The sequence below is a fragment of the Antechinus flavipes genome, chromosome 4 (assembly GCF_016432865.1).
Source record: "Antechinus flavipes isolate AdamAnt ecotype Samford, QLD, Australia chromosome 4, AdamAnt_v2, whole genome shotgun sequence".
Lineage (NCBI taxonomy): Eukaryota > Metazoa > Chordata > Mammalia > Dasyuromorphia > Dasyuridae > Antechinus > Antechinus flavipes.
The window spans coordinates 146111829-146125194 of NC_067401.1; the positions used below are offsets into that span (position 1 = coordinate 146111829).

Sequence of the window (13366 nt, forward strand, 5' to 3'; positions counted from 1 at the left end):
GAACTTCCCCCCCCCCTTCCACTACTCCATCTTTGATAATCCAAGGAAATGCGTCTCAGTTCCTCCTGTCTCCATGGAGAACACTGGCCTCTTTCCACTGACATGTCCTTTAACACCCATCAAACTAAGCAGGAGTAGAATTCCATGTTGGCAGGCTGGATTTAAGTTAGTTCTAAGAAAGGACTTGGAGGGAGGCCCATGGTGAGTCAGGATTTAGAGAGAAGGCAAAATGCTTTCCTTTAGATTCTTGGGTCCCTCACTGGGAAGTGGTAGGGGGCTCTCTCCTTTCTCACAGCGCTCAACACAAGACCTCTAGTGTTGGCCATGGCAAGGAGGCTGCCTTCTATGAAAGAGGGTATAGGGATGGTGTTGGCCCCCAGGAGCCCAAGGTTTCTTACCCTCAGTGAAACACTCCTCAGGGAGCTCTCCTTCAGGGTTTTCCTCTTCTTGGGGCTGCTCTTCTTCCTCAGGTGGTTTGTAGTCAGCTGTGCTGCATACTGAGGAGTTCCCATCACACTTTGGGGGTGGTGGCTTCTGCAGGGGACCAGAGGGGCCCAGTGATCCCTAGCTCCTGGGACCCCATCAGGGACCCGGACCCAGGCAGCGACAGGGGAAGATGGGAGTTGGAGAGAGTGGAATGGGAGGAAAGGGATGCACAAAAGCTGCCTGAAATAGTGAATAGAGTACTAGTCTTGGAGTTGGGAACTGGGTTCAAATCTCAATTCTGAATGCTTCCTGTGTTATACTGGGCAAGTCACCTAATATCCCTAACTCAGTTTTCTCATCTGTAAAATGAATGGGTTGGACAGAATAACAACATTCTTGCACTAATATAACTCCTTCACATTTGATCCCCACAACAACCCAGTGAAGTATGTGCTATTATTATCCTCATTTTACAGATGAGGAAACTTTGGCTGAGAGAGAGAGGTTAAGTAGTTTGCTCAGGGTCATATAAGATAGGAAAGAAACAAGCATTTATCAAGCACCTATTATAGATCAGACACTGTACTGAGCACTTTATAAATAGCTCATTTTATTCTCACAATAATGGGAGGTAGGTAAAGATTCTATTAAGGTCCTAATTTTACAGTTGAGGAAACTGAGGCAGACAGAGGTTAAATGGTTTGTCTGGGGACAAATAACTAGTAAGTGAAGCAAGATTTGAACTCAGATTGATTCCAGACCCAGGTTCTAACCACTTTTTTTAAGGTCCCTTTCTAGCTCTCAGCCTATTATGGAAGGAACTAGAAGTGGGAGGAGGCTGAGGAGGCAGATCAATGAAAAGCGTGTGTTTATGGGAAAATAGAGGGATGGGGAGAGGGAATTATTGAGTCAGGAGAATAATTGAGAAGTAAAGAAAATTTGGGGGATGGGTCAGTGAGTAGGAAGATCAGGAAGTAGCCAGTGGGGGGAAAATTTAGTGAATAGATAGGGGGACATGCCAAAGGGGTCCCAAGTCAGGGAAAGATGTGAGACCAGAAGGAGGAGCCCAAACTCCCTTCAACCGTTCTCCCCAGCCGGAATCCTAACTCTCAAGTTCTGTTTGGCAAAATGTGTCCAGGCAGGATGGAAAATATCTCTGAGCCAATGGCCTCAAGTTTAAACCCAATAGGAATTTGATCCCTGGGGTAAGAGGTAGGGGGTGGGGGAGACTCTGAAGTAGTTTATATTTCTTTCCCGGACTAGGACAGACTCTGATGCTTTTAAGAGTCAGATTTCTAAATCCTGCCTACCCCCACTTTCTCATCCTCAGAGTTCCCAAGGCCTCTTATTTTTGAAAGTCTAGAGAAGGGTATCCGTGAAACAATGAAGAGCAGCAAGGAAAAGTCTTCAAGGGAACACAGTGGGTCAAGGTTTTGAGGTCTGGACCAAGGTACAGGGATGCTTAGCATAGTGCCTGGTATATAGTAGACACTAGATAAATGTTTATTGACTAATTGTCATTGCAAAGAGTGCTTTGAATCTCACCTTTCACACTTACTTGACCATGAGAAATCTCAATTTCCTCACCTGGAAAGGACTTTTTTCTCACAGAGGCATGGTGACCAAAAATGAAATAATGTGTGCAAAGCAATTTGCAAATTTTAAAAATTATACAAATGATTATCAAAACCAGCCAGCCCAGTAGGAATTTGGTCCTCAGAGGATTGTATCACATAGTCTGGAACTTTCCGGGCAAAGATCATATAGGTGCAAACCCCAGATTTCCTTTTTTTTTTTTTTAATTTTTATTTAATAATTACTTTATATTGACAGAATCCATGCCAGGGTAATTTAAACCCCAGATTTCCAATACATTCCCTCTGTTTTTGCCTTTCTTTGTATTACGAGAACTTAGCATAGTGCATAGCATATAGTAAGGACTAAATAAATGCTTTTTGACTTGATTCAAACTGAGATTGAATAGAGGATTTCCAAGTCCCTTAGGAAGGCCATCCATAGTTTGAACTGACTTCCCTTCATTTTAGTCTACAAATAAAGCAAGTGAGAATAATAAGAATAATAATTGACATTTTAATAGGATTTAACAAAAAATGTCTCATTTGAGACATAAAGAGAGTTAGGAGGTGCTGGACTTGGAGTCAGGAAGACCAGAATTCAGACTTAGCCTCAGCTATTTACTATCTTTGGGTAGGCCATTTAACTTCCCTGTACTCCAGTTCCCTTGACTGTAAAATGGGGGTAATAAAAGCACCCATGTCTCAGAGTTGTAGTGAAAATCAAATAAGATAATATTTGTAAATTGCTTTGCATGGTGCTTGGCACACAGTAAGTGCTTAATAAGTGCTTATTTCCTTCCTTTACAATAGCCCTGTCAGTTAGGTACTACAAGTATTTTTTTCAAGATGAGGAATCTGATACTCATGATTCCATGTGGTCACACAACTAATTTATGTAAGTGCTAGGCTTCAAACCTAGACCCTTTTCTATTCAACTCTACTGCTCTTTACACAATACTATAATGTCTAAATAATTTGCCAAAGATCAGACAACATGAGAGGGGATGGTTCATATGGAGCTTAAGTAGGAATTTCTAGCATCTCCTACAGCTGGAGGTATGGCGTGATGTGGAATGAGCAATCAGAGTAGTAGGCCTTTTCACTGGCTGTCTCCCCTTCTCTGGAATTCTTTCTTTATCTCCCCCAGACATGTCCCAGACATATTTTTCTTTCTGTTTCATTTCTCTCTGTGTGTGTCTGTCTCTGTTTGTCTTTATCTGTCTCTGTCTGTCTCTGTTTCTGTCTGTCTGTCTCTGTTTTTCTCCCTCCCTCCCTCCTTCCCTCTCTCCTTTCCTCTCTCCTTCTCTGTCTCTCTCTCTGTCTCATTCTCTGTCTCATTCTCTGTCTCTCTCTGTCTCTGTCTGTCTCTGTCTGTCTCTGTCTTTTTGTCTGTCTCTCTGTCTCTCTCTCTTTCTGTGTCTCTCTCTCCCCTCTCTGTCTCTCTCTCCTTTCTCTCTCTCTCTCTCTTGCTCTCTTTTTCTTCTCTCTCTGTCTCTGTCTCTCTCTGTCTCTATCTCTCTGTCTCTGTCTCTCTGTCTTTGTCTCTCTGTCTGTCTCTGTCTCTCTGTCTCTCTGTCTCTCTGTCTCTCTCTCTCTCTCTCTCTCTCTCTCTCTCTCTCTGTGTGTGTGTGTGTGTGTGTGTGTGTGTGAGCTTCCTTCAAGTCCCAGATAAAATCCCAACTGAAGAAGCCTTTCCTGAACCTCTTAAATGTTTGTGTCTCTCCTCTGTCATTATTTCTAATTTATCCTATATATTACTAATTTGTAGATATTATTTACATGTTGTCTCTCTCTAACAGGAGAGAACTCCTTGAGAATAAAAACTAGTTTTTGCCTTTCTTTGCATCCTCAGAGTTTATCACAATGTCTAGGTATTTAACAAATACTTCTTGGTTTGATTTGACTAGGCTCCCCTGCTTAAAGGATGTCAGGGAAATAGGGCATATAGAGATACTAGCCAACATTATTTCTGTTTTCCTGGAATGTTTTCCCCAGACATATTTTTCTTTCTGTTTCATTTTTCTATTTCCTATTTTATTTTATTTATTTTTAATATTATTAATTCTCCAGTTACATGTAAAAAATTTATTATACATGTACATTCATTTTTTATATATTTCTACATGTAACATGATTGACTTGGATCACTGAACCACTGAAAAGAAACAAGTCTATCTTAGTTGATCATCACACAATTTCTATTTCATTTTTAAGATCTCTCCCTACTTCCTTGAATCTCTATCCCAAATCTTAGTGATTTAGGGTGGTCCTTTTTCTAGTACAGGGCTCAACCAAATTGACATTTGGTTGTCAATGAATATGGATGGAAAGAAAAAATAAATCTTTTCACTAATCTCCAAACTGAAATTTGGCATTTCTTTTACTTAAAAGTAATATTCTGAAAAAAGATCCAACGGACTAACAAAGGGTTTCATGATGTAAAAAACAAAAAATTTAAAAAAATAATAATAAAGGAAGACTCCCTGGTCTAGTGGTCCAGAGAATGAGTTGTTGTTGTTGTTCAGTGTGTTCATGACCCCATTTGGGGTTTTCTTGGCAAAGATACTGACCACAGTGGTTTGCCAGCCTCCACACTAATACTCCCTCTCTAGACACCGTGATCTAGCTCAACAGCACCATCTCCTGGGAAACTGTTTTGAGCTAATAAAACCTATGCCTGAGAAGTATAAGAACAATGAATTGTTGACTTTTAGTTCTTGTCTGTGTTGCATGTTTGGGAGGGAACATATCATGGAGGAAACAGAGTTAGATATACAGAAAGTTAGATAGGAAAAGGACTCAGTGCTTTCAGGGAATTCAGTCTCTTTTCAAAGACAAAGGGTTTTGTTTTTTGTTTGTTTGTTTGTTTGTTTTGACAGATCCAGGAAGTTGTAACAATGACTAGGAGGTGGAGTGAGGAGGGACAGTGTCAAAGGAAGAATAGTTAAGAGTAGAAAAGTATCTTGAATTGATGCAGGTAGGGGGTGTCATGGGATGAATCTGAGCTCAGACATTAAAAAAGAGAGGACAAAATATTTCAAGATTATTAGGAAAATTTAAGTGAATCAGAAAGAGCTCTTTTTTTGGTTGGGAGGAGGGAAAAAGAGGCAATCAAGGTTAAGTGACTTGTCCAGTGTTACATAGCTAGTAAGTGTCTGAGGCTGGATTTTTAACTTAAATCCTCCTAATTTCAGGGCAGCTATTTTATCCATTGTACCATCCAGCTATCCCCCACCCCCAGCCCTTAAAAAAAGCCATATAAATTTGTCTTGATTTTCAATTGTTTGCTCCCTGTTGATCTACAGAGTTTCGTCCATGGGTGAAATTCTTGATTTGGAAATTCCCTTTACTAATCTAGATTTAAGAGCCCAGAATGAAGCATACCTAATAATCCCCAATGGAGTTCTGAGTTTCTGGGTACTAAGCCTGGCGTCAGTGAGTCCTTGAGAACAAAGATGAGGGTGGAAGGATAGGAAGCCACCAAGATACCTAAAAAGAGTTATATTGGCCCCAGTCAACATCAGAGAAGGTCAAAGCACCCATGTCAATCAGGAATGGGACAGGGCTGTTAGTGGTGACTGCATTTCCAGCCCGATAGAGAGAACCAGTCTCAAAAACAAAGAAACCAAAAAAGAAAAAAACCCTTATAGATTTATAGATTTCAGGGCACTGAGAGGTTGAGTGATTTATGTGGGGTATTTCAGAGGCAGAATTTGAACCCAGGTTTTCTTGACTCCAAAATCATTGCTTTATATACTATGCTATGATGCCTTTCTGAGTAGCTATTAATATTTTGATTATCTAATCAAAAAGGCTGTAAACTAAAAGGGATGGAGAAGACTGTCTATTTATATCTTCCAAGCTCAGTGCCATAGAGAATAGTTACAGTGTAGGAAAAATGGGAGAGGGAAATAGAATAAACATTTATATAGTGCCTACTATATGCCAAGTATTATGCTAAGTATTTTTTAAATATTATCTCATTTGATCTTCACAACAGCCTTGAGAGCTAGATGCTACTATTATTTCCATTTTAGAGTTGAAGAAACCTGAGACAAATAGATGTGGTGATTTGCTCACAGTCTTACAGCTAGTAAATGTTCGAAGTTGGATTTGAAATCAGGGGTCTCTGACTCCAGGATCAGCGTTCTATCCATTACCTCACTATCTCAGATAACATACATAGCTAAATTACACAGTTAAGATACATTGAAGTTCACAAAATGAAATCTGATAAAGGAGCCAGGTGTAAAACCTTTGATCTCAAATATCTATACAGAAATGATGAAAACTTAGACAAGCAAGATCAATAAGGGTTCCTAACTCACAAAAAATAAATTTGACCTCTTAGGTATTACTCAGCTATGGTTGGACACAATCCATGACTGCTGGGTTGTATGGTTTGGATGGATTCTCCCTATAGAAACTAGACAAAAATGAGATGGGGAAGGTGGAATAGTTTTGTATATTAAGAAGATTTGCTTGTGGGAGGAATCCATGAACTGGAGGGAAAAAACATGGTGGATAATGTTTGGATGAAAGTTAATGATGGAGAAATAGAAATATTTTTTGTCATTGGATTATACTACAGACCATTTGCACAGAACAAGGACATAGATGAAGAGTTTGGAAAACAAATCAGAAGTCTAAAACAGATAGGACACTTGAAGAGAGCTTCAACTATGACAATATCTGTTTAATTTTCTGCCTTTGTGTCTCTGTCTCTCTCTCTGTGTGTGTCTTTCTTTCTCTAAGAGAGTAGCTAATAATGTCTTTACTTTCTTTGGTAACATTTTCATCTTTCAAAAGACTGAGGAACCAACAAGGAGAAATTCTAATTTGGATTCAATTTTCACTAATCGTGAAGGAACCAGGTGCTACAGTAGAAATAGCAGGAATTCTAGAGAGAAGGGAGTACTCTTTTCTAGATCCTGTGAAAGAGGAGAGAAAATCAGACATAATCTTAAATAAACCTTAGATTTAGGGAAATAAGATCTCAAAACATTCAGCAGAAAGCCAAGTAGGACCCCATAAGTTAACATTATTTTGGGGAAGTCAGCTTAGGAGAGATTGAATATATTTAAGAACAAAATCCTGAAGACATAAAAGGAATTAATTCCAGTGAGGAGGAAAAATGGTATTTGTCTGAAAATAATTATGAGGATGGGTCAGTTAAGTGGCAGAGAGTACTGGATTTGAGTTAAGAAGATTCATCTTTGTGAATTCAAATATAGTCTCATATACTTACTAGCTATGTGACCTTGAGCAAATCACTTAACCTTAACTTGAGTTTCCTCAGCTATAAAATCAGCTGGAGAAGTAAATGGCAAACCGTTCCAGTATCTTTGCCAAGAAAAATCCAAAAGGTGTCATAAAGAGTTAAAGACAACTGAATGAAAACAAATTATGAGACAAAAAAGAACACACCATCCAATTTTAGATTTTTAAAAAATTCACAGAAAATGGAATCAAAGCCATGTAATGAAGGATTAATATACTAAAGTCCTATAAAAATAGTATCAAGAGCATGAAAGTTTAGAATGAGCTGAGACTGATTGGGAAAGCTAAGAACAGCAATAATTGTTATTAAAGCTAAGTTGGGAGAAAAAGAAGATTCAAAGAAGATACAGGACTTTGAGATATATGATATGGGAAAGTGATAACTGACAACGAACAGGAAGAAAAGTTTAGTTATTTGCTTCTGTTTTCACTACCAAAAGGAATGATTTTTACACTAGAAAAGCAAATGGAAAAAATGATAGGGATAAATGAAAAAAGTCTTACACTTCATAAGTGCAAGATAGGGGAGACATGGTTACATACAGCAGCTTGCTTGAAAAAGATCCGAGTGTCTTAGTTTACTGCAAGCTCAATAAAGTCAGCAGTGTGATGTGACAAGCTAAAATCTAATATGAAAAGAAAAAAGAAAGTTTATAAACATATAGGTTGCTATTGTAATGTCACTGAGTGACTTCAGTTTATAAGCCCAGTGCATTAGTAGACAGAAAAAATATTAATAAATATGATAATTTTTAAAATATTAAGGTTTCTAAGGCATTAAAAAAAACTAATTTAAACTCTGGCTACTCTGAGAGAAATAGTTTCCAGGAAAAAGGAGGAGATATGATACTCTATATTACACCTCATCTTCAGTATTGCATTCATTTCTGGATAATATAGTTTAAGAATTACATTGATTAATATGGAGAATACCCAGAGATGAATAACTAAGATCGTGATGGGTCTTGAATTCATGAAATATGAGTTTCTGATTAAGGAAATAGGCATGTTGGGGTAAGGAGGAGCAAGAGAGATGCTTTCAAGTATTTGAAGAGCAATCATGTGTTTACATTTATTTCCCTTACTCCTAGAGGGTAGAACCAGAATTAATAGGTGGGAAGCTGACAAGAGGGAAATTTAAGCTCCTGCTTTGAGAAATGATGGATTCTCCCACCTTGGAGAACTTCAAGAAAAATCTATATGGGCCTTTGAAATATATATTATAAAGGGGATTGAGATGTATGTTATACAGGAGATTCCTTTGTGTTTGATTTGAATTAGATAGTTACTGTAATCTCTTTCAACTGTCAGATTCCATGATTTCCTGATTATTATTAGGAACAGAGGATAGGGATGGGGTGGGATGCTCACCTTGATCTCTTCAGCCTCAGAAAATGTGTCCGTTTCCTCCTCTGTGGGCATCTCTAGGTCAGACTCCTCAGAAGCGATGGGCACCTGTACTGTCAGGTATGGATTGTTGATAAAGTTCATGTGGTCAAGTTCAATACTGGTTGGTGGGCATTCTACCACATCAATGTGGTTCAGAATGTGATTGTCCTTTTTTAAATCTTCCTCTTCCTCTTGCTGCTGCTGCTGTTGCTGTTCCTTCTTCTCTTCTTCGCCACCTTCCCCCTCCTCAGCCTTCTCAGTCTTCATGTCCCCAGGAGCCAGGATCTGACCATGTAGGAGAGCCAGGATGAAGGCTTTGGCATAATCAATGCCCCAGGTGATACGTCCAATGGCAATTTGAAGGTTGTTCATCTCCCCATCTTCGTCAGAGGCTGCCAGGCTGTCAGCACTGAAGGAGCTCAGGAGCAGGGCAAGGAACAGATTCAGAACCTGGAGGGAAAGGAAACTGTGATTGAGCTCATCCAAGGTCATTTTGCATTCCCTAGCAGGGGCCCTATCATTCCTTGACAACTCTGCATCCCCTCCACCTCTGTGTCTGAGACAAGGAAAGACTGGCAGAATCTATGCCCACATCCTAAACCAAGGAACAGGGACTGGTGAGCAATCCCTTCTTTCCCTCACCCAGGTAAGAAGAGATGTGAGACAGCAGGTCATAGGACCTGTCTAGGAAGAGACCAAGAGAGCAATTTTCCAAGTTGGGTTTGAAAAGAACTCGACAAGCAAAGTGTTATGTGGGTGAGGGTAGGACACATCATGGAGACATAATGATGGGGAGGGGTACTTCATCTCTCCCTTTTTTTTTGAGGATGCTGGATCTGTCTTCCCCCTTAGCATCTTTAATACCTCCTTCTTTAAACTTGCCTAGATTTACCTGAGAGAGACAGGGTCATATCATGAATGGAAAACTAGAGCTGGATTAGGGAGAACTGAGTATATGCAAGCTGAGCTATCACAACAACTCTATGACTCAATTACAAAAGTTTTGAGAGTTTCTACTGGCATTGGAGGTGGAACATGCCAGATAGACATCATAGGAAATCCTTGATATATCAACACATATTTCCCTTATATTATTACTACAAGAAATAGTTTGGGGTTTTCTTGGCAAAGATACTGGAGTGGCTTGCCATTTCCTTTTCCAGCTCATTTTACAGATGAGGAAACTGAGGCAAACAGGATGAAGTGACTTGTCTGAGGTCAGATTTAAACTCAGGAAGATGAGTTTTCCTGACTCCAGGCCTGGCTCTCTCTGCTTCCTAGCACCACCTAGCTACCCCAGAAAGTAGTGCTAGTCATCTATAAGTCTTGTAAATAAATAAATCTTATGATTTACAAAGTGTTTTCTTTATAGCTATTTTGAGAGGAAAGAAAAGCTTTTATATAGTACTTTAAGGTTTGGAAAGTGCTTTACAAAGTTTTCCTCATTTTATTCTTATAATGATACCGGGAGGTAGATGTCACTACTCTTATTTTATAGATGAGGAAACTGAGTCAGCAGAGAGGTATTTAGAGACTTTCTCAGGTTCACATGACTAATAAGTATCTGAGGTGGGATTTGAATTCTGGTCTTTCATGTCTGATGTTCTATTTACTGATCTGCCTAGCTGCCTCTTTACTCGAAGCATTATTAGTGATTGTGGTATATTTCATTAATAAAAGGAATTTCTGAATAAGAAAAGCCCACAGAGCACAATCTTTACAACTTAAAGAGTCTTCTAGAATGCAAGGAGGTTATATAATTTGCCAGTGATCCTCTAGTTATTATTCCCTTTAAAGCAAAATGAGTCAATTTAGAATCAGTGAGTTGAAAACAGTCCAAAAGAAGAACTAGAGATCATTACTGATCACAAAATAGAAAATTTTGATTACACCAAACTGAAAAGTTTTTGCACAAACAAAACTAATGCAGACAAGATTAGAAGGGAAGCAATAAATGGGAAAATATTTTTGCAGTCAAAGATTCTGATAAAGGACTCATTTCCAAAATACATAGAGAATTCTCTCTAATTTATAAGAAATCAAGCCATTCTCCTTTTGATAAATGGTCAAAGGATATGAACAGACAATTCTCAGATGAAGAAATTGAAACTATTTCTAGCCATATGAAAAGATGCTCCAAGTCATTATTAATCAGAGAAATGCAAATTAAGACAACTCTGAGATACCACTACACACCTGTCAGATTGGCTAGAATGACAGGGAAAGATAATGGGGAATGTTGGAGGGGATGTGGGAAAACAGGGACACTGATACATTGTTGGTGGAATTGTGAACACTTCCAGCCATTCTGGAGAGCAATTTGGAACTATGCTCAAAAAGTTATTAAACTGTGCATACCCTTTGATCCAGCAGTGTTTCTACTGGGCTTATACCCCAAAGAGATACTAAAGAAGGGAAAGAGACCTGTATGTGCCAAAATGTTTGTGGCAGCCCTGTTTGTAGTGGCTAGAAGCTGGAAAATGAAAGGATGTCCATCAATTGGAGAATGGTTGAGTAAATTGTGGTATATGAATGTTATGGAATATTATTGTTCTGTAAGGAATGACCAGCAGGATGAATACAGAGAGGACTGGCAAGACTTACATGAACTGATGCTGAGTGAAATGAGCAGAACCAGGAAATCATTATATACCTCAACAACGATACTATTTGAGGATGTATTCTGATGGAAGTGGATCTCTTCGATAAAGAGAGCCTTAATTGATCAAAGATGGACAGAAGCAGCTACACCCAGAGAAAGAACACTGGGAAATGAATATAAACTGCTTGCATTTTTGTTTTTCTTCCCGGGTTATTTATACCTTCTGAATTCAATTCTCCCTGTGCAACAAGAGAACTGTTCAGTTCTGCACACATATATTGTATCTAGGATATACTGTAACCCATTCAACATGTAAAGGACTGCTTGCCATCTGGGGGAGGGGGTGGGGAGAAGGAAGGGAAAAATCGGAATAGAAGTGAGTACAAGGGATAATGCTGTAAAAAATTACCCTGGCATGCGTTCTATCAATAAAAAGTTATTAAAAAATAAAGTTATCAAATTGTGCACACCCTTTGATACAACAGTGTTACTACTGGGCTTATATCCCAAAGAGATCATAAAGAAGGGAAAGGGATCTACATGTGCATGAATGTTTGTGGCAGCCCTCTTTGTAGTGACCAGAAACTGGAAACTGAATAGATGCCCATTAATTGGAGAATGGCTGAATAAATTGTGGTATATGAACATTATGAAATATTATTGTTCTGTAAGAAATGACCAGCAGGATGATTTCAGAGAGGCCTGGAGAGACTTACATGATGCTGAGTGAAACGAGCAGGATCAGGAGATCATTATATACTTCAACAACAATACTATATGATGACCAATTCTGATGGACCTGGCCATCCTCAGCAATGAGATGAACCAAATCAGTTCCAATGGAGCAGTAATGAACTGAACCAGCTACACCCAGCGAAAGAACTCTGGGAGATGACTAAGAACCATTACATAGAATTCCCAATCCCTATATTTTTGTCCGCCTGCATTTTTGATTTCCTTCACAGACTAATTGTACACTATTTTAGAATCCGATTCTTTTTGTACAGCAAAATAACGGTTTGATCATGTATACTTATTGTGTATCTAATTTATACTTTAATATATTTAACATCTACTGGTCATCCTGCCATCTGGGGGAGGGGGTAGGGGGAAGGAGGGGAAAAATTGGAACAAGAGGTTTGGCAATTGTCAATGCTGTAAAATTACCCACACATATAACCTGTAGATAAAAGGCTATTTAAAAAAAAAGAAAAGAAAACAACTGGTCCAGCATCACAGCTGAGATTCAAACCCAGGTCCTCTGACTATAAGCCCAAAACTCTTTCCACTAAACTGTTCTGCTTTCTAAAAGAAACAGAATCATTCTATGACTCTAGAATCCCAACAGCACCTGTCCTATTTGTTTCCTGTCTTTCCTGGCTCCATTTCTTGGATGGGTGGTCTCCATTTCCTCACTCCTAATAAAAGAGAATAAACCCTCAAGTTCCGGCTCTGTTTGCCAACATTCTACTCTGACTGTACTCTCAGAAGACTGCCAACCACCTCCACATGGCTAAATCCTTACACTCTTTAGCCCCTGGAATGTTTGATACTATTGATCATTCCCCTATTTCTTCTTAAATCTCCTTCTTGTCTCCCTGTCACCTCATGTTCTAGAATACTATGTTGTCTTGGTATTCCTCCTGCTTCCTAGGAATCTAGTCTTTGTCTTATTCACTGACTCCTTTGCTAATGTAGCTTCATGGGCTTGATCTTATACCTTTAGTTTTTTTTTTTTTAATGGACCTCAGGAACCCTTTCAATTGGGGAATAGCTAAACAAGTTGTGGTATATGATTGATGGAATACTATTGTGCTATAAGAAAGAATCAGCAAGCAGATTTCAGAAAAACCTGGAAAGTTTTACATGAAGTATAATGCTGAGTGAAATGAGCAGAATCAAGAAAACATTGTACACAGTAAAGGCAACATTGTAAGATGATCAATTATGAATAACAGCTATTCTCAGTCATATAATGATCCAAGACAACTCTGAAGGACTTAGGATGAAAAACGCTATCCATTTCCAGAGAAAGAATTAATGGAGTTTGAATATAGATTGTAGCATACTTTTTTATTTCATTTTTCTTGGG

At 38.8% G+C, this 13366-nt stretch overlaps 1 protein-coding gene across 2 annotated transcripts in view; it reads right to left on the reverse strand.

The window, feature by feature from the left end:
• SCN4A (sodium voltage-gated channel alpha subunit 4) overlaps window positions 1-13366 on the reverse strand; it is a 92695-nt gene that overhangs the window by 20953 nt on the left and 58376 nt on the right. For both annotated transcript variants that reach the window (XM_051994967.1, XM_051994966.1), the window contains 2 exons: window positions 8655-9122; window positions 399-534 (listed from right to left, as the gene is read on the reverse strand). In XM_051994967.1, coding sequence (XP_051850927.1) covers window positions 399-534; window positions 8655-9122 — 604 coding nt within the window. The remainder of the gene's footprint in view (window positions 1-398; window positions 535-8654; window positions 9123-13366) is intronic.